Raw genomic sequence first — 21,217 nt, forward strand, 5'->3', positions numbered from 1 at the left:
TGGACGGTAGGATTCAAATCAATGGATTCAAGTTCAAGAAAGGAGATTCCAACTAAACACACAGAAAAACTTTATGACAGTAAGAGCTGCTCTTCACTCTCGCACCTTCAGCAGGATGATGACATTCCTGAACTTTCTGATACTACCATAAGAGCTTCTTGACAGTGGAACGGACTCCCTCAGAAGGTGGTGGACTCTCCTTCCTTGGAGGTTTTTAAGCAGAGGTTGGATGGCCATCTATCACGGAGGCTTTAGCTGAGATTCCTGCATTGCAGGGGGTTGGGCTAGATGGCCCCTGGGTCCCTTCCAACTATAAGATTCCATGATTCTATTAAAACTGTATTTATTTAAAAGAAAAAGAAAAAAGAAAAGAGAAAGGGGGAAATTGAAAAAAACAACCCATAAATGTGATTCTTGCTAAATGAAGAATCAGTAAATAAGCTACTGTGATCTATTACTTTATGGATTCAGCAGTTCTATATCTTTAAGGTAATTTGCACTGTGAGTGACAAACTCAAAATGTAGAAGTATGTTTGTGCAGGTGCCTGCACTCATCTTGAAACAATCTTGATATGATAAGGATGTGGGACGAGTGTAAAAGCGAAACACCCATCTTCTCTTGGTCTTGGGTGATCTTCTGCAATATGGAAGGTGAAATGCTGTAGGAGGCTGGTGAAAAAGAGGAAAAGCTCCATTCTAGCCAGTTGTTCTCCAAGACAGATACGACGACCTGAGGGCAAAGAACAATGACAACACCAAAATGTCAATCCTGGCTCGTTCAAATCAGTTACAAGAAGGTCCTTCCTATCTCCACCCTGCCCCCTAACCTGACAGCTTTGTGGTGCTTATGGAATAGCTTGATAAAGATATGTAAAATTACAACAACAAGCCTGGCCAACTCATTTTCCTTCTGAACTTTTGCTGCCTAAGGTACAAAACCAAACAGAGCCCCACACAGTCCAAGTTCATAATACCTATACCTGCTGCCTGAGGCAGAGTACCACAAGGACCTCTCCCTAAGAGTAAAAATGCAATACAAATAATAATAAAAAGCAACTCTTTGCCCTTTCATGATACCCCAAACCAGTTTCCTATGATGACCTGGTCAATTGGCCTAATGGCAGGGCCGGCACTGTAAGATATTTGATATCAATCTGCTTTTGCTGCAAAAAAGAAAAAAAGAAAAAGAAAAATGGTTTGGGCTTGGAAGAGCTCATGAATTTCCTAGAAAATATCCCATCCAGAATGCCTGATGACAATTCTACAAAACCAACCCCAGCTCTCTGCAAAGTTTTGGTCTGTGCAGAGCCTAATCTGATTTCTGATGCTGATAAAACTGATCATCCGAACTTCCGATCATAACAATGGAACAGGCTGACTTGAACCCATAGAGAATACCCTTTCTCTGGTGAAGGCAGGAAAGTGATGGTTCCTCACAAACTCTTCTTCCCTTTCAATTTACCTGCTGAGAAAGGCATGAAAGCTTCTCGCTTGACAAACTGTCCATTGGCATCCAGAAAGTGCTCTGGCCAAAACTGATGCGGCTTCTCCCACATGGCTTCATCTTTCAGCACGGATGACAGGTTGGTCAGGATTGTGGTACCCTAAGAACGTCCCCCCAGAAATAAATGTGATTTAGAATAATGGACAAACAAAGTAGATTCATCATCTCTTTTTGTTTAATATCTCTCTCTCTCTCTCTCTCTCTCTCTCTCTCTCTCTTTTGGACAGAGCGGAACAGAAAATCTGCATGTAGATCCAATCAACCTCAATATATTTCCCGAAATGAAGTGGCAGTTTGAGTTGGGGGTGGTGCCATCTAGGCAAAAACTTTCCTCTATAACCAAGTCTTTGACCTTTAACTAACTGTGGCCTTTTAGAAGTGGGTGGGATGTAATTGATGTGGTTTTTTTTTTATTTCACCCCCTTGTTTTTAATGTAGCTATGTGGGGGGTTTTCTTTGGTTGTTTGTCTCTTTGGGTTGCCTTGGGTAAGACAACACGACTATCAAATCTAAATATATTTATAACCATGCATTACCCCAAATAACAGTGTATTACCCCCAAAACCATTACAGTCGTACCTTGGTTCTCAAATGGAATTCGTTCCGGAAGTCCATTCGACTTCTGAAATTGTTTGAAAACCAAGGTGTGACTTCCGATTGGCTGCAGGAGCTCCCTGCACTCAATCAGAAGCCGCGTCGGACGTTCGGCTTCCAAAAAACGTTCGAAAACCAGAACACTCACTTCCATGTTTGCGGCGTTCGGGAGCCAAAAGGTTCGAGTCACAACGCGTTAAGAGAACCAAGGCACGACTGTACTGTCAATATATTAAGTAATCCGATCAAAAAGCTCTTGTAGGATCATGGACATTCTCCTAAATATTTTCCTAGACCCAACTGTTCTACTACTTTCAACCAGATGCATGGAATGTTATAAATTGGCTGATGCTTACAAGTCTGATTTCCAAGGTAAAATTGTACAACGGTCATACTTTTGTCAGGTCAGAAGATATGCATAAAATCATAGAACTGTAGAGTTGGAAGGGTCATCTAGTCCAATGCAGAAATCTCAACTAAAGCATCCATGACTGATGGCCATCAACATCTGCTTTAAAACCTCCAATGAAGAAGAGTCCACATTCTCATTAAGCTTCAAAGGCCTGACATTGGGTATATTCAATATGAATTGCAAAAAGCTTTGTTTTTGTTTTTGTTTTGTGATTATTTACATAACTTTTTGCTCTCTTTCACTATATCTTTTCTCTAACCCACCATACCTTTGGGATGAAGAAGCCTTCCACCCCTGTATCACGGTATGCTTTATGGGGTATGCCAGCAGGAACAATATCCCCAAAACGTTGAGTTTCATGGATCACAGCACGAGTGTAAGGCATATTTGCCTGGTCCTCTATTGTGGCAGGTCTGTTCCTACCTATCACTGCATCAATCTCTTCTTGGACTTTACCTGGAAAATAAGAGAAGGATGTAACTTACAATGTGCTGCAACTGACAATGGAAAAACAGGGAGATCTAAACGTTCTTTACACCAAGAAGAATGCAAGAGTTGTCTGACTGCAGATCTTTCAACACTGTTTTTCCAGGGAGGGAGGGAACATCTAGATCAGCTCCAATACAGTTCTAGAATTGGGCTCTACTTTGTACTGTACAGTGTGCGTTCTTTTATTTATATATCAATGCATATCTATGTATGTGTGTTTATTTGGAAATATATTTTATTCGTGGACATTTATTATCCAACCTTTGCCAGTTAGAACAAAAGAATTGCAATAATAATAGAGATACAACATTACAAAAATCAATAATTTTAAGATGACCCCCCCCACACACAAAATTAATAATGCAGGTATTAGCCTATGTCGTTCTGTGTGCCATGTGAAATTTATGTACACTTCAGTGAAAGCTGGAGAGATTTGACAGAAGATAGCTTTTGGCCCACACTTTGAAGGCACAGGTCTGTAATTTAAAGCACAGTTTCTGAGTCCTTGGTCCCCACCCCAGCCCCTGCCCCCACTGCTCTCCCGGGGAAAACTCACTTTTTAAATACTGAGTCAAAACAAATGAAAATTTTAGTTTTCTGGGGATTTCTGTTTGCACTGATTCAATGGGGAAAGTGCCGAGGCAAAAAAACGCATGTGGACACAAGGCACAGACCTGTGCCTAGAAATGCAGCACAAAAGGAAGTCTGGATGAGCTTTATAACGCTGCAATGTATTCAGTTCCGCGAATATAATCTGATTTCCTCTCTGCTATTTGAATAGATTCTACTTCTTCTTTTGATGCTTTTCTTTTTTTCTACTGGTTTATATTGCTATTGTACTTACTGTACTTATTATATCATTATTGTACTTATTTGTAGTTATGCTTTTGAATTGCCTTGAATTATAGGGTCCAAAGATGGGATATATTCTGCCCCCTCCCCCCAGCCCCAGAAAACTTACGCGAAAAGGAAGGATTTACAGTACCTTCTAAAAGCTCACCTTGTCATGCTCTGGTAGGCTTCCTAAGGGAGAGGATTCTATAGTAATGAGGCCCTTATAGAGAAAACTCTACTCTGTGCCTTGATCCATCTGACTCAGCAGGTAGAAGCAGGGCTTCCTCCCAAGACCTTCATGGACAGAGAGGTGGTCCCTAAAACAATACCCAGCAGTGGCTCTTACTCTGGATGTCAGGATAGAGGATCATGTAGAGCAGGCCCCAGCGCAAGGTAGTGGTGGTGGTCTCCGTGCCAGCAGAAAACAGGTCACCAATCATCAGAGGGAGGTTTTGGTAATTGAAACTACTGTTTTCGCCCTTTCTCTGAGGAGACAGTATACAGGTAGAATGTAAGAGATGCTTGCCAGAAATTTCCTGAGGCCTGAAGTACACATTAAACCTTCCATAGAGTTGCTGCCAGAAACACTACTACAGTGGCACCTCTGGATGCGAACGGGATCTGTTCCAGAGCCCTGTTCGCATCCTGAGCAGAACGCAACCCGCAGCGCCGCTTCTGCACATGCACGGGTTACGATTTGGTCTTCTGCGCATGACGTCATTTGACGTGTCTGCGCAAGCGCGAACTGCCGAACCTGGAAGTAACCTGTTCCGGTACTTCCGGGTTCGGCGCGTTCGTAACCCGCGCAGTTCGCAACCCGCAGCGATCGTATCTAGAGGTATGACTGTACTAGTTCTCTCCCTCTCCTCTTGAGGCATGTAGGAACACTGCCCCTAATGTGGCAGCATCATTTTATACATTTCTCACTCCTACCTAGCCAAATGGTGTGGAGTATGTAGCAGCGGGTAGGGACTTACAGCACAAAGATTACAGGGGAGAAGGAGAAGGCTCCACACGGGGAGGAGCTGTTTTAAGGAACAGTTAGAGAATTCCATGCAACAGTTCTGTCCACAAATATAACATGGCAATATCCGGTTTAATCCTATTGCTTGGCATATTCTAATACAAGACAAACTAACAGGTTGCATTTCAACTCCAAGGCAAACTCTGGAATACCTAGATCACCTACTGAGATGGAAATATGGAAGCCTTGTAGCTGAGCAGTTCCCAAGGCTGGGAGATATGTCAATTGGCTGCTCTGCATGGGGTTTCATTCAGGAAGTAAACAGCCTGGGGAGACTCCTGGATCCATTGTTGTTGCTGGAATCACACATGGCCTCAGTAGCTTGGAGCAACCTTTACTAGCCTCAGGTGATATGTCAGCTGTAATTATTCCTGGGCAGAGATAGCTCGGCCATGGGGTCCCAGGTACTTGTAGCTTCTAGACTGGATTACTGCAGTGCACTTTTTGAGAGGCAGCACATAAGGGGGATCCCAAAACTGCAACTGCTGCCAGGGATTCTTTAGCTGTGATTCCTGCATTGCAGGGGATTCGACCAGATGGCCCTCGGGGCCCCTTCGAATTCAACAGCTCTATTATTATTTCCTTTAGAAAATAATTTAAAAAACAAACAAACACCCAATTCTATGAATGCTGCAGTTAGGTTGCTAAATGGTGCAACCTACCGTCAGCATATAAACATGCTTGTTAAAACAATGGTACTATCTGCCTTGGCTACCTACCTGTTATTGGGTCACGTTGAAGGTTCCATTATTGGTAAATAAAGCCACAAACACATTGATACCTGATTACTTGAGAGATTGCCTTTGACCTTATTGACCTGCTCAGTCACAGAGGTCATCTGAAGAGGCCTTCCTTGTGGTGCCACATGCTTCTGAGGTCCACTCCACCATCACTAGGAGCAGGGTATCTAGAATGGTGGCACTCACTTCCTCCTGATATTAGATGTCTACCAATGAATTGCAAATTTTGAGTAAATTGTTTACAAGTCTTCCCAGAGTGGCAATCTCAGCCATGTACCTTTTTTTTGGTCAAAGCAGTTTTTGAAATGGTATTATGTTTTGTTTTATTGGGTTATATATTCTGTACACCTTTTTGATCCCCCCCCCCCCGAAAAATGTAGTAGTTTATAAAGATTTGTTACATAAATGAAATGCACCTCACCTTCTCAATTTCTTCCAAAAATGCCTCCGTGATGTCTCGCTTGGAAGAGGGATACCAAGTTTCTTTGTGTTCATTCACAAGCTCACCTAAATAGTCCATTAATTTCTTTTGATGAGGAAAGGCTTTCTGCGTCATTCCAGGGATGTGCATCAAAAAAGGCAGTGAATTAAGAACCTGATGCCAAAATAAATAAATTAATAATAATAATAATAATAATAATAATAATAATAATGGTAAATATTAATCAAACCCAGGATCTAACAGTCACATAAGCATGATCACTCTGCCCCCAAAACAATTTATCTTACCTGTGGCAAAAGTCCAGCTTCTTCCTTCATGGACTGTTCAAGGAAATGAAGTAAATTCTGGAATTTCTGATCCTCGTAGTCAAAACGATTGCCAAAAGTGAGGAAGCAGATCACATTGCTAATTGCATTGTTTATGAGATAGTGAGGATCAAATGATTGACCTGAAAAGGACAGAATAATGGTATTAGGACACATCCAACTGGCATAGCTCAGTTGTAGACAGAGCATAAGACTCTCAATCTCAAGGTTGCTGGTTCGAGCCCCACATTGGGCAAAATATTCCTGCCTTGCAGTGGGTTGGACTATATGACCCTTGTGATCCCTTCCAATGACAAATTCAATGATTCGATCCTTCACAACCAATACTCATCAATTGTTTTAGCATGTATTGAACAATCTCTCCTAAATCCACAGAAATTCCTAAGTGAGAAGTCATCCAAAAGCTTATCTAGCATACACAGTCTTAATATTTTTCTCTCAGGTTCATGGGTGTAACCAGTGGGGGGCAGGAGTGGCAGCTGCCCCCCCATCAATACAAACCAATACAATTCTAAGGTTCTGCCCCCTCCTAACAAAAACCATGGCTTCGCCCATGCTCAGAATACTCACAGTTTGATCAGTTTAATAAATGAGCACCATATTGGCTCGAATATAAGCCACACCTAAATATAAGCTGCACTTTTAAAATTGGAGGGGGGAGAGAAAAAACACCCAAATATAAGCCCCTTCCTCGCTGCTCCTGACTGCATACTGGGCGGGGAGGGCGAGCTGCGCTGAGTTGCCAATGGCCTTTCCCCTTCTCTGCTCTCTCCCTTCCCGGCCTTGGGGGAGAGGATGGGGTACTACACACGGGGCAGGTGCTGCTGCTTTGCCCCGCTCCTGGCGCTGTTTGCCCCACACTCCTGGCTGCATACTGTAAGGTCGTGAATATAAGCCGCACTTTAAACCAGAATATAAGTGCGGCTTATATTTGGGTCAATACGGTAAGTTTAAAAATGACTGAACAAAGGTCCTGAGTGTCTCTAAAAAGCAGCTGAGGCACTGTGAAAGTAGAAAAAAATTCACTTATTACAGCCTAAATTATCGCTGGTCATCAACTACTTGAACTGCCATTTATTACCATCCATTCTGCTAGGCTGTCACTCAGGGGGTGGGACAGAAGGGCTGCTCCATTGGCTGGCTGAGAAACCTGCTACCATTTGTTCCCCCTGCTTCTTGATCAAATGGTTTAACTTTAAGAACTGGTGCCTGAGTTTACATGTTTTCTTCATTTCTCAAGATCCGTTTTTCCCACTTGCGCTCTGCCTATCAGATTATAAACCTGCAGACAGTTGCTGTCTTGTTTTCTTATCTTTTAACATTCTAATTTTCTAAACTTTTGTAATGCCTAGAAAATATTAGCTGCTTTTAAAATGATAAACAATAAAAATAGGTCAGTGGTTGTTGCTTTTTGGGGCGGTAAAGCAGATGGGGAAATGTCAACTGAACTTAAGATTCGAAGAATGAGAAACTGAGAGAAACTGATATTGACAGATTCACCCACTCTCAGTCTTAATCAGCCTGATTCTTAATATGAACTCTTGCCATAGATGCCCACTATATCCCTATGGGAGTAGATAACTAATTTCTTTATGAAAAGTCAACCAATTGCACAAATAACTGTCTGGAATGAAAACCTTACAGAAGTAAGAGAAACACACATTACTGTCCTACACTCAGATGTATTACTTGGGTCATCAGAAGAAGCAAGACCATGTCAGTATGCCAGAACTGGAGGAAGGACTGACCCTGATCCCAGGAAGATTCAAATGCTCCAAAGACACAATGAAAGTAGTGAGGGAGGAAATATTCATGGTATAGAAAACGCCCCACCCATTTTTATGATGGAAACAGCTGTCTATCTACATCTTCTACTTGCTTTTTAAAGGTTTCGCCCTTCGCCCTTCCCAGTTTTAACACACCTTCCTTAGAGCTAAACACTGAGCACAAATATCCAGCTTCCTCAGTCACCAGCTGCTCCAGAGATTTCTTTCCCATTCCAAAGTCTCTCAGTATGGAGAGGGTAAATCTCCTCTGATCCTTCCAGGCTTGGCTGTACTGTGCCATCACCAGTCCTGAAAAAATGAAGAGAAAACAATTGCATTTTGCTTGTACATTATATTTTAAAGACCTTGCTGGATAACCCTTGGTCACCAACAAATTTCACATATACATTTTTTTTCATATATACAATTTTTTTAATCATTAAATACACAATTTAACTACACAGCGTCCCTTCCATCCCTGCCCAGCAAGCATGTGGGGCTGTTCCAACTGGCTTGGGCAAAGGGCGGATCAGGAAGGAGAGAGTTAGAAGCACAGAGAACTCCCTCCCTCTGAAGCCCAAATCAGTATAAACTGGTTGCCAGTTTCACTGAGAAGTAGGGAATTGGAAGAGTTGCTCCAACATGGATGGTTTTGTCATACAGGGCAGATGTATATGAGAAGTCCCTGCTTGGAACGGATCTTTGATCTATTACACAGATGTGTGTTCTGGCATGGATAGAAGGTCTCCTGTGGAACCTAGGCTTAGCAAGAAGGTGGAGAAAGCTTCTCCTGAACGACTGCTGACTGGGGAGCTTCAAGGATCCTGTTTTCTCTGTCCTCACAGTTTTCAGGTCTCTTCTAATAGGAGTCCGGAGTCATGACAGCCCCTTTCAAAAGCTTGATTTATGCACTGAAATGGGCATAAGTAGCTTCTGAACCGGTCTCTAGGGAAAATGCTGAATACCCCACAGCCTCCAAGTGCAACTTTGCATTAAGGGAACGGGACTTGGTGTCACATTTGCAATGCTAGCGTGACAAGTGGTGGCTGGGGGCTCCCAACCCCTTTCATCTCCAGGAACTTGGGGTCCAGACATACCTTGATTGACTTCTCCGTATCCTAGCTGTCTGTAGACAGGAAAGAAGGGGCGATCAGCAAAATCTTCTGATTTATTGACTAAAGCTTCTTTCACGGCCTTGAAACCATTCAGTACCACCACATTTGTCCAGAAGTTCTGCAGGCTATAAATATTCCCATATTTCTTACTTAGCTATAAAGACAAGAAATGGGGAAAATTTTAAGATTTCTTACCCATCCTACTCTGTCAAGTTCCAGGGCCAGTTCAATAAAAAAAATTATAAATTGATAAAAAGTTAGCATTGCAAAAGCAAGCCAAACCATGCCAGTGAAAACAGAGCAGTACACATTTTACAGAAGAGGTGGAGCTGAGAAAACAAAATACCTTAACTATCAAAGGTGAGAGTAAAGGGATAAATCTTCAGCATAGGGACAAAGCTTTGCAAATGATGTACCTCAGTGGGGCTGCCACAGAAAAAGCCCGATACTAGGCTGCCATTCCCTGCTCCTGTGGGTGGCAGAACTACCAAGAGAGACCCCTCTGCGAATCTTAACATTGCATGCTGCATTTTGGACCAACTGACGTTTTCAAAATGTCTTCAAGGGCAACCCCATGCAAAGTGCAGTGCAGTAGTCCAATCTAGAGGTGAACAGTTGTAGCATATATAATTAAGGACTAAATTGATGAAATCCATTCTGTGAAAATGTGTTTTGTCCGATGTTCCAGAATCCCTGGAGCAGAATTGCTTGCAGCAATATTGCTTAATTACATATGTGGAGAAGGAAAACCGCTACTGGAGCCAGATGAAAGGCCTAGCAAGGAAAACAGTGTTTACCCAACAAATAAAGAAAAAAAGCTACTGTTGATATTTTGGAGAGGACGGAATTTAAACCTTGGTACTCTGCTAAAATAAACACCAGCAACTGTTTCATAACATCCAGCAGAGCAAATTAACCCTGTATCACAAATAAAGCTATAAATTAATTAAGCTGCCAGTAACAGACCCATTCCTTGGATGACCACAGGATGCACAGAAGCATCTTGCCCATGCCCTGCCCAGCCTCACTCATTCCTCCAAGCGACCATGACACAAGGCAGCCACAATAACCTCACTTCAAGAATTTCACTCATTAGAACCACATAGTCAAGCTTTTACCCTGGATCATAACACTTTTTTGTTATCTTACTATCATCATAGGATTCGTTCATTTATTTTAGGATTCACATTAAGATTTGGTAGAAGTAGCGCAAAGAGTTTGGAGGTTTGGAGTGTGTTCTCAGCAATATGCTGATGACACTCAGCTCTACTATAGGGTTGGGTTTCCTTCTGCATTGTGAAAAATGCAAGCGCAAAATCTCCTTGCCATGTTTATGGGAAATATATTCACCTGCTAGGATACATGGCGAGGCATTACTGTCCCAACACTTGTCCCGCCCATCCCGCTCTCCTTTTAAAGAGTGGCGCAGGGCCAGCCAGTTGCTGTTCTCGACCCAAGCAAAAAGACTGGGCATGCAAGTGAAAACTCCTACAGCTCTGAGAAGAGGAGGAGGAGTAATAGTAATAATTATTTATTTATACATACATACATACATACAAAAAAACTAAGATCATGGCCACTGGTCCCATCACCTCCTGGCAAATAGAAGGGGAAGAAATGGAGGCAGTGAGAGATTTTACTTTTTTGGGTTCCACGATCACTGCAGATGGTGACAGCAGTCACGAAATTAGAAGACGCCTGCTTCTTGGGAGGAAAGCAATGACAAACCTAGATAGCATCTTAAAAAGCAGAGACATCACCTTGCCGACAAAGGTCCGTATAGTTAAAGCTATGGTTTTCCCAGTAGTAATGTACGGAAGTGAGAGCTGGACCATAAAGACTGATCGCCGAAGAATTGATGCTTTTGAATTATGGTGCTGGAGGAGACTCTTGAGAGTCCCATGGACTGCAAAAAGATCAAACTTATCCATCCTTAAAGAAATCAGCCCTGAGTGCTCACTGGAAGGACAGATCCTGAAGTTGAGGCTCCAGTACTTTGGCCACCTCATGAGAAGAGAAGACTCGCTAGAAAAGACCCTGATGTTGGGAAAGATGGAGGGCACAAGGAGAAGGGGACGACAGAGGATGAGATGGTTGGACACTGTTCTCGAAGTGACTAGCATGAGTTTGGCCAAACTGCAGGAGGCAGTGAAAGATAGGCGTGCCTGGCGTGCTCTGGTCCATGGGGTCACGAAGAGTCAAACACGACTGAACAACAACACATACATAAATACTTACATGCCCCACCCATCTGGCTGGGTTTCCCCAGCCACTCTGGGCAGCTTCCAGCAAAATTTTAAAAAGAGAGTATGTGACTAGAATGCAAATCAATGTGTGCCCCCCCCAAAAAAACAAGAAGCCTTTCATTTCACTTCCACAATGGGCTCATCCACACTTTCCTTTGTTCAACATTTCTAGGCACAAGTCCAGGCTGTCCAGGCTCAGGTCCAACTTCTTTCTTTCTTTATTTCTGCTCTGATTCAGTGGTAATGATCAAGTTTTCCGGTGGAAAGTGAGGGGCTAAAAACACAGACTTTGATATGCACCAGGAAAGCACTGTTGAAAGAATACACACACACACACACACACACACACACACACCAAGCAAACACAGGAAAAACAGGCCAAACACCATTTTTCACTCCCAAACTGACAAACTGTTTCTCTGCAAGGAGGGAGGAGGTGAGCAGCCCTCTGCCTGAGTGATAATCTCTGGCATCCTGATGGGCCATTTCCCCTGGATTTGGCCCGGGCTAGAACATTAGCCCTGCCTGGCCAGGACAGGAAACCATGAACACTTTTGTTTTGCTGAAATGTGTGTCTGCAGGAGCGTCGCTAGGGGGGGGCGGTAAGCCCCCGGTGCCAGGGGAGGGGGGTGACAAACAGCAGCACCTCCCACCACTCCCCAAGGGTAGCCCCAGTGCCCGGCACCCTGTCTGTGCAGCGCTGCTTCTCCCAAGGCGACGGAGCGAGCAGCGGCATGGCGGGAGGGGCTGTTGCTTGTCCCCCCCACGTGCCGCCACCCGCTCTGTCGCCCCAGGAGCAGCAGCACACGGTGTGTGCAGCGCTGCTGCTCCTGGGGCGATGGAGCAAACGGCGGCGCGTGGGGGTGACAAGCAGCAGCCACTCTCCACACGCCACTGCTTGCTCCATCGCCTCGGGAGCAGCAGCACTCCGCCGTCGGGCCGCCGCTTCCGCGGCCCCCTTTTAAGCCGCAGAGCGAAATGGCGATCGTGCATGGCAGCCCCACGAGCCACCTTTTTACTCTGCGGCTCAAAAGGGGCCCGCGGAAGCACCGACGGCCCCCCGATTAGAGTGCGCCTGCGCGAAATGTCGTCCAGACGCACTCCGCCGTGACGTCACAACGCCCCGCCCCCCGGGGCGGCACCTCGTTTCACCGCCCCAGGTACCGCGGAGTCTTCCTCCGCCCCTGTGTGTCTGGGAGGGGTTCAAGGGGAGATGGCACAGGTGTGAGAATTCTCAGGTTACCTCCTCTGACCCTCCCAATTTGTAATGTAATTCTGATGTATGTATGATGTATGGAGGGGTGGTCTTGAGCTGGAGGGGGGCAATTTCAAAAGTCTATATAGGAGCCTGCGCTCCATTGTTCTAGGTCTTTTGCCTGCAAAACACCCTGTTGCAACAGCGATAATAAAGACTTTGCTTCTCAATCTTCTCTGGTTGGCCTCTGTTATATTCTCCTACCGATGGAGAACCTAAAAGGGCTCTTGTGTACCCCATAAGTGAATAAGGGCAGATTTTTTCTTATATCAGAACAAACCTGTGCTTAGAAAATGAGTGACAAAAGGCAGTGCTTTTTTCTGGGGGTACTCAAGGGAACAGGGTAATGGCACTGTTTCCCCCCAAAGTGTGGCACTTACTGTAAATACTTCATGGTGAGTGCTGGCACCTTTTTTCTTTTCTTTTTTCAAAAAAAAAAAAAAAAAAAGCACTGGCAAAAGGTAAATGTGGATGAGCCCAAAGAGTTAGCAAACCAATAAGAATCTTTCCTTGCAGGCATTTGCATTTTCAAAACTTAAAAAGCATTATTTTGCAATATAAATAAGTCTCCAGAACAAAAGGTTACAACCACTAAATGCTCTCTTCTGCCCTCCTCAAAGCAGCTTAACTGAAGATTCTAGTTTTGTTCACTAAGGCTCCAGGCAATAGTGAGATTTGAAATATGCATTCTGGGTAGATTATCCCTGCAGGTGCAGGATCACAAAAATTACCATTAATGGAAATGATTATTGCTCCTCTTTCAGCCCTCAAATTCCACAGAATACAGTAAACCTGCAAGTTGCACACATTTTACTTGTGTGCAACTGCATTCAGCCATACACATGCTGCAAAAAAAATTAAAAAGGGGTGGAAATTGGGTGGGGTTCCAGGAAAAATGACTTTGGCAATTCCACCCACCGCTGAACCCAATGGTTTTTGACTATCCCCGATTTTGGCTTTATCCCAAGAACGTAACCCCTGCATAAATTGCCAGCTTACTGCATGCCTAGTTATGGAAGGCTTACTTGAAGCATATTTGTGGTCACCGTCCTTTCTCATACTGCTAGGGTGTGGTTCCAGATAGTAGTTCGAAAGGGGTGCAGAGGGAAACAATGTTATTTCTTTCCCCTGCAGTCCACGCACCACACTGCCTGCTTTTCCCCACGGGTCTCTGCTCTTCCTGCCTAACCCCACTGCAGACAGAGGCCAGGGTGTGGTGCATGATCGCCACAAGGGCCAAGTAGCATTGCAGCACTCTAAAAAAAAAAAGGTGCCTGCAACTTTGCTTTGCCACCTTCCAAGTTCAGCACAGCAAATAAAACTTGGGGGGGGGGGGGTAATACTGCCCGGACATGCCCTTTATTACACTGTGCAGTTCCTATAAGAAAAGTGCTTGGGTATGTATAGGCTTGCTTTGTTTCTGCTTCCTAACTCCCAGGAGGCACTTACCTGGGTAAAAGAAACATGAGGGTTGTGGAAGTCAATCTGCAATATGGTGCCAACGAAGGGCAGGGAGACTGGCCCTGGAGGGTAGTGGCTCCAGCGTTTCCGACGCTTCATGTAATCAAAGGCCAAGATGAAAATAGCGAGAAAAATCCCCAACAGCATGGGGTTGTTCCATACAGCTGTCAAGAGGGAGGGCAATGAGAGCAAGAGATCCATGATCTTGTTCTTCTCTGGATGAATCCCCTTCTGCTTTCCTTTGCCTTCCTCTCTCCTCTTTCGGGCCCCTTTTTATTTTTGGCCTTGTACGTGTTGTTTTTGCTGCTGTTCCTCCCTATCCATGATGTTGCTGTGCTCTCTTGAGCTCACTGCTCAAGTTTCTCAACAGCTAATCTATCACAGCAACAAATGAAAATCTGGGTGGGAGTCGCATCGTAGAATAGCCCCGCCTGCATGCAACAAGCCTGCCTTCTTGCTGCCAGTAAACAATAGTTGTCCTTGCATTTTAACTAGAAAGTACAATATCCATAACTTTAGAGATTGCCCACATGCATTTTTCTTTTCTTTTCTCTTTTTTAAATGAACAATAAACTGATTTTAAATGTTCAGACAGTTGCATCCAGCTTGTTTCTCCCTCTGCAGTTCTGGGTGCTGAACTATAGTCAGGATTCCCATTGCCTGGGGATCACCACTAACATAATGGTCAATTGTTCAGAATGAATACCCCCCTTCTTTCCATGGACATACCGAGACAGTTCCAAAATCTGTTCCTACCTCATTTCAGCTGCACAAAGACAGCAGCTATAGAGTTGTCTTTGCCCATACATTCATTCACGCTTGTCCAGCTATAATATCTGATCTAGCCAGGTTTCCCATGTTTTCAAAGTGCTTCAAAAGTTTAGATAGAAGAAAAGGAAGCATTAGCCTCCCCATAAAAGTGACCAGCTGTGCTGCAAAATAGATTGCTGTACACAGTTGGTATGACTGCTGTTGGTGCCTAATGGAGATTGCCCATGATGAATAGCACATTCAAGCACTACTGAATGATTTAATATATATACAGTACTAGCCTTATCTGTGTTAATAAAGTATTCAGTTACACTGGTTAGACCAGAAACTTTGACCTGTTCTAGTCCCTTTCACAGGACAGACTTTCAAATATTGACTTCAGGAGGTAACCTAATATCCAATGGAGCTGGTGGAAGAAGAATATCTCTTTTTGAAGGCTGGATGATATGGAGAAACATTGAGACAGCACAGAGAGGACATGCAAGCGATGTGAAACTGATAAATCTAAAGAAGTTACTATATCTATATTTATATAGAAATATAATAATAATAATCCTTCAGAATTTGCAAAAATAATAATAATCACAAATGAAATCCAGGAAACTTCTGGCATCTTGTATAATAATAATAATAATAATTTATTATTTATACCCCGCCCATCTGGCCGGGTCTCCCCAGCCACTCTGGGCGGCCTCCAACAAATATCAAAATACAATACAGAGTCACAAATTAAAAACTTCCCTAAACAGGGCTGCCTTTAGGTGTTTTCTGAATGTCAGGTAGTTGTTTATTCCCTTGACTTCTGACGGGAGGGCGTTCCACAGGGCGGGCGCCACTACCGAGAAGGCCCTCTGCCTGGTTCCCTGTAGTTTTGCTTCTCGCAGTGAGGGAACCGCCAGAAGGCCCTCGACGCTGGATCTCAGTGTCCGGGCTGAATGATGGGGGTGGAGACGCTCCTTCAGGTATACGGGACCGAGGCCGTTTAGGGCTTTAAAGGTCAACACCAACACTTTGAATTGTGCTCGGAAACGTACTGGGAGCCAATGCAGATCTCTCAGGACCGGTGTTATGTGGTCCCGGCGGCCACTCCCAGTCACCAGTCTAGCTGCCGCATTCTGGATTAATTGCAGTTTCCGGGTCACCTTCAAAGGTAGCCCCACGTAGAGCGCATTGCAGTAGTCCAAGCGGGAGATAACCAGAGCATGCACCACTCTGACAAGACAGTCTGCGGGCAGGTAGGGTCTCAGCCTGCGTACCAGATGGAGCTGGTAGACAGCCGCCCTGGACACAGAATTAACCTGCGCTTCCATGGACAGCTGTGAGTCCAAAATGACTCCCAGGCTGCGCACCTGGTCCTTCAGGGGCACAGTTACCCCATTCAGGACCAGGGAGTCCCCCACACCCGCCCGCCTCCTGTCCCCCAAAAACAGTACTTCTGTCTTGTCAGGATTCAACCTCAATCTGTTAGCCGCCATCCATCCTCCAACAGCCTCCAGGCACTCACACAGGACCTTCACCGCCTTCACTGGTTCTGATTTAAAAGAGAGGTAGAGCTGGGTGTCATCTGCATATTGATGAACACCCAACCCAAACCCCCTGATGATCTCTCCCAGCGGCTTCATATAGATATTAAAAAGCATGGGGGAGAGGACAGAACCCTGAGGCACCCCACAAGTGAGAGCCCAGGGGTCTGAACACTCATCCCCCACCACCACTTTCTGAACACGGCCCAGGAGGAAAGAGCGGAACCACTGTATAACAGTGCCCCCAGCTCCCAACCCCTCTAGCCGGTCCAGAAGGATGTTATGATCGATGGTGTCAAAGGCCGCTGAGAGATCCAGCAGAACCAGGAAACAGCTCTCACCTTTGTCCCTAGCCCGCCGGAGATCATCAACCAGCGCGACCAAGGCAGTTTCAGTCCCATGATGAGGCCTGAATCCTGATTGGAAGGGATCCAAATGGTCCGCATCTTCCAGGCGTGCTTGGAGTTGTTCAGCAACCACCCGCTCAATCACCTTGCCCAAGAATGGTAAATTTGAGACTGGGCGATAGTTGGCCATATTGGCCGGGTCTAGAGATGTTTTTTTAAGAAGCGGTTTAATGACCGCCTCTTTCAGCGGGTCTGGAAAGATTCCCTCGCAGAGGGAAGCATTCACCACCGCGCAGAGGCCATCGCCCAGCCCTTCCCGGCTAGCTTTTATAAGCCAGGATGGGCAAGGATCTAGGAGACAGGTGGTCGGTTTCACTCGTCCAAGCAGCCTGTCCACATCCTCGGAGGTAACAGATTGGAATTGATCCCATGAAACATGACTAGACAGGGCTCTAGCACTCTCCCGCCCCGGCCCTGCTCCCACGGTGGAGTCTACCTCCTTCTGAATCTGAGCGACTTTATCTGCAAAAAACTTTGCAAAAGCATTGCAGGAGATCTTGGGGTCCCTACCAGACCCCGGTGACAAAGGTGGTTCTGCTAGGTTGCGAACCACCTGGAAGAGTCTCCTGCTGCTGTTTTCTGCAGATGCAATAGAAACAGCGAAGAAGGTCCTCTTCGCTGTCGCCATTGCCACTTGGTAGGCTCGAAGTTGAGCTCTAGCCCGTGTCCGGTCTGATTCAGAATGAGTTTTCCGCCACCGGCGCTCTAGCCGTCTCAGCGACTGTTTCATCGCCCTCAGCTCCGGGGAAAACCACGGAGCTGTCCGGGCTCCATGCAATCGGAGAGGACGCTTCGGAGCCAGACAGTCAATAGCCCTGGTTAACTCCGCATTCCAGCGGGCCACCAGGGAATCAACTGAAAGGCCATCAACATGGGATAATGCATCCCCTACCACTCTCTGGAAACCAATTGGATCCATTAAGTAGCGGGGGCGGACCATCTGAATCGGTCCCACCTCCCTGCAGAGGGGAAGGGTCGCAGAGAAGTCCAGTTGCACCAGGAAGTGATCTGACCATGGCACTTCTTTTGTTTCACTTTTACTTAGTGTCAGATCACCAACATCCATAGAGGTAAACACCAGGTCTAAGGCATGTCCGCGGCTATGAGTTGGACCAGACTTATTCAGGGACAGCCCCATGGAGGCCATGCTTTCCACGAAGTCCCGAGCGGCCCCTTGTAAGGTCGTGTCGGCATGGATGTTAAAATCCCCTAAGACAACCAGACTAGGTGTCTCCAGGAGCATATCCGCCACGACCTGAAGCAGCTCGGGCAGGGAATCCTTGGTGCAGCGGGGAGGTCGGTACACCAAAAGGAATCCTGTACTGCCCCTATTGCCCAACTTCCAGAACATGCACTCAGAAAACTGGGTCTTCCCAATAGGACGCCTGGTGCAAACTAATGACTTCCTAAAAATCACTGCAACCCCCCCTCCCCGCCCAGATGGCCTGGGTTGCTGTGCGTAAGAGAAACCTGGTGGACAAGCAGCGGCAAGGACAGGCCCATCTGCTTCATCCAACCAAGTCTCTGTTACACATGCCAGGTCAAATCCTCCATCCACAATCAAGTCGTGGATGGCAGTGGTTTTGTTAATCATTGACCTGGCATTACACAGCAACACTTTCAGGTCATGTGGGTATCCCCTGCTGATTCCAGTATCCATCTGGTCAGGACCAGACAACGAGTCTTCAGACAACGACTAAACCTGCCTCCTCGGTAATGACATGGTCTGGTCTTAGCGTGACTCCTCCTCCTGCCCATGATCACTGAGATCGGGTGTCTTTCCAAGACAACCCCCCCTGTGGAACTTGCCCCAGCCATCCTGTTGGCTGAGGCCCAATCCCAGGCAGCCCTACCCCTATCCCCTTAAAAAACAAATAAAGACCATACACTAAATTAACAAAATAATACAAATAGGAAACAGAGAACAACGCTAAAATTAAACTAAACATTTGCCCCACCCCAAACAAAAAATAATAAAATAATATAAAAGCCACCATTAAAACAAATTAAAAGTGCAGCAGTGAGTGCAGGCCGCGCCCCCCAAACCAGTTGGAATTGGCAGGAGAAGGGAGCGGCCTTCCAAACACTCACAGCAAGCGGCTTTTAACTATTTTAACTATTGCTTTCTCTCTTTTTATTGTATTTTGCTACAGGAAGAATGCAATAAAACCAAACAGGAGGCAAGCTCTCAAAATGCCTGTCTTTATCACTGGCTTCAGACTAGTAAGCACTCTGCTCCTGTGGGTCAGAGAAGAAATCTCAAAATATGCAAAATAATAATAATAATAATCATTGTTGTTATTATTGTTTTATTTATATCCTGCCCATCTGGCTGGGTTTCACCAGCCACTCTGGGCAGCTTACAGCTTATATAAAAACATAATAAATCTAGCCATATGACCAGTTACAGGTGGGTAGCCGTGTTGGTCTGCCATAGTCAAAACAAAATAGAAAATTCTTTCCAGTAGCACCTTAGAGACCAACTAAGTTAGTTCTTGGTATGAGCTTTCGTGTGCATGCACACTTCTTCAGATACACTGAAACAGAAGTCACCAGATCCTTAAATATAGTGAGGGAGTGGGGAGGGGTATTACTCAGAAGGGTGGTGGGAATGGGTGATCAGCTGATAGGTGTGGAAAACCTGTTGACGACTCTTAACGGCTGCAATTAGTCTTGCAGGGAAAGGCAAGGGGTGAGATGGCTAAAGATAGCTTTGTTATGTATGAGATAAGAATCCAATGTCTTTGTTCAGACTAGGTTTCTCCATGGTTTTAAGTTTGGTGATTAGTTGCAATTCAGCCACTTCTCTTTCCAGTCTATTTCTGAAATTTCTTTGTATTAATAGCAGCTTCTTGGAGAGATTGTGGAATAGTTTCTTTGAATATTCAGTAGGATAAGTGGATTGTAGAGGCTTCTTAATTCTAAGACCCTTGGGTATAATGTCTAGGTTCTTGCATTTGCTTAGAAAGAAGATGTCTGTCTGTACCTGTGCCAGTTTCTTGGTGAGGTTGATGGACTTCCATTTCATGCGGCTCAATGTGGTGCCTTCCATAGTTCCAGTTACAGGTGGGTAGCCGTGTTGGTCTGCCATAGTCGAAACAAAATAGAAAATTCTTTTCAGTAGCACCTTAGAGACCAACTGTGTTTGTTCTTGGTATGAGCTTTCGTGTGCATGCACACTAGCCATATGAAGTACTGATCAGAGCGAAATATATAACAAAGCAATCATAAGCAACATTTGCACTGTTTGTAGAAACATGAAAATTTCAAAACACCCACCAAATAAGTCAGTGTATGCCCTCTAGTGTTATTCTCGGGTTTGACACGCTTTACAGTAGATTTTTCAAAATATGGAGTAATAGGAACACATTTAAAGATAGAAGGGTGGGGGAATACCCTGTGGAGAAAGATTTGAAGATGTGGATAAACCAAGGAAGAATGCTAGGAGCAATAACATTGAGATGGGGTGGGGAATCTCCCATCTGTGGCAAGGCTGCCCCTCCCAGTCCATTCAAGGCAGGATTACCAATGCTGCAATGGGCTTGTGCCTGCAAGGAGGCCCAGACTGTGAACTTTCATTGAAAAACATTAACTAAGTCTCTAGTGTTCCTGGAACTAATGTTAGAAAGACACTATTGCTGTATTTTGGGGCTGTTTGGGCTATCTCCGCTGTCTCTTCTAGGTTGAACCCATCTCAGTAAACCCACCCCAGTAAACACGATTGGATGGCAGAACTGGCCACTCTTCTTCCTTTTAAGTTGAGAGCAGAACTTCTCTCTGTGTGGTGGTGGTTAAGTAGGTGTTTGCTCCAAAAGGCGCAGGAGGTTACAGCAAGCCAGCCTTTCTGTTCTGTTGCTGTCAGCCAACTGGGAGATGGTGGATCACTGCTGTAGTCGCTCCCCTTGCTAAAGCTGCAATCTCAACCTAACTTACATGGAAGGCCCCCCCCCCCATTCAGCTGGACTTAGCGCTAAGTAAGCGTGGTAAGGATCGCACTGCAAAGGGCTGGTGTGCCCAGTTTAAAAGTCCTCTTCTGCAAGGTTATTTGCTCATGAAGGCATTTTGAGGAGGATGTCGTTTATGATCTCCTGTAGTCCCACCAGGAGTCCACAAGGGGCTTTCAGAAGCTGAAAGGGGGGTGGCAGTTGTGGCTGCTCTCCTCTCCTTTAGATTTGTTTGCCCACGAGAAACAGTGGAAAGTTGAGAGGAGGATCATTATTTTAGCTGGCTTTTGCTCCCTTTGCTAAAGTTGCAATCATAATCCTAGCCTAGGTAAAGAAATAGCCATTTATTTGCAACCTTTGTCAT

General features: G+C 45.2%; 1 protein-coding gene across 6 annotated transcripts in view; it reads right to left on the bottom strand.

Moving 5' to 3' along the window:
* Positions 1 to 396: 396 nt before the first annotated feature.
* The window catches only part of TCF20 (transcription factor 20), a 189,993-nt gene continuing 169,172 nt past the window's right edge, over positions 397 to 21,217 (bottom strand). For 4 of the 6 annotated variants that reach the window (XM_033163414.1, XM_033163417.1, XM_033163415.1 and 1 more), the window contains 8 exons: positions 9,229 to 9,400; positions 8,288 to 8,440; positions 6,327 to 6,487; positions 6,019 to 6,192; positions 4,180 to 4,318; positions 2,779 to 2,966; positions 1,463 to 1,604; positions 397 to 730 (listed from right to left, as the gene is read on the bottom strand). In XM_033163414.1, coding sequence (XP_033019305.1) covers positions 552 to 730; positions 1,463 to 1,604; positions 2,779 to 2,966; positions 4,180 to 4,318; positions 6,019 to 6,192; positions 6,327 to 6,487; positions 8,288 to 8,440; positions 9,229 to 9,400 — 1,308 coding nt within the window. In that variant the 3' untranslated portion in view covers positions 397 to 551. Of the gene's footprint in view, positions 731 to 1,462; positions 1,605 to 2,778; positions 2,967 to 4,179; positions 4,319 to 6,018; positions 6,193 to 6,326; positions 6,488 to 8,287; positions 8,441 to 9,228; positions 9,401 to 14,196; positions 14,486 to 21,217 lie in introns of those variants that run through there. The other 2 variants (XM_033163422.1, XM_033163423.1) reach the window with 2 other exon arrangements.

This window comes from Lacerta agilis, chromosome 10 (assembly GCF_009819535.1).
Source record: "Lacerta agilis isolate rLacAgi1 chromosome 10, rLacAgi1.pri, whole genome shotgun sequence".
In the NCBI taxonomy this organism is placed as follows: domain Eukaryota; kingdom Metazoa; phylum Chordata; class Lepidosauria; order Squamata; family Lacertidae; genus Lacerta; species Lacerta agilis.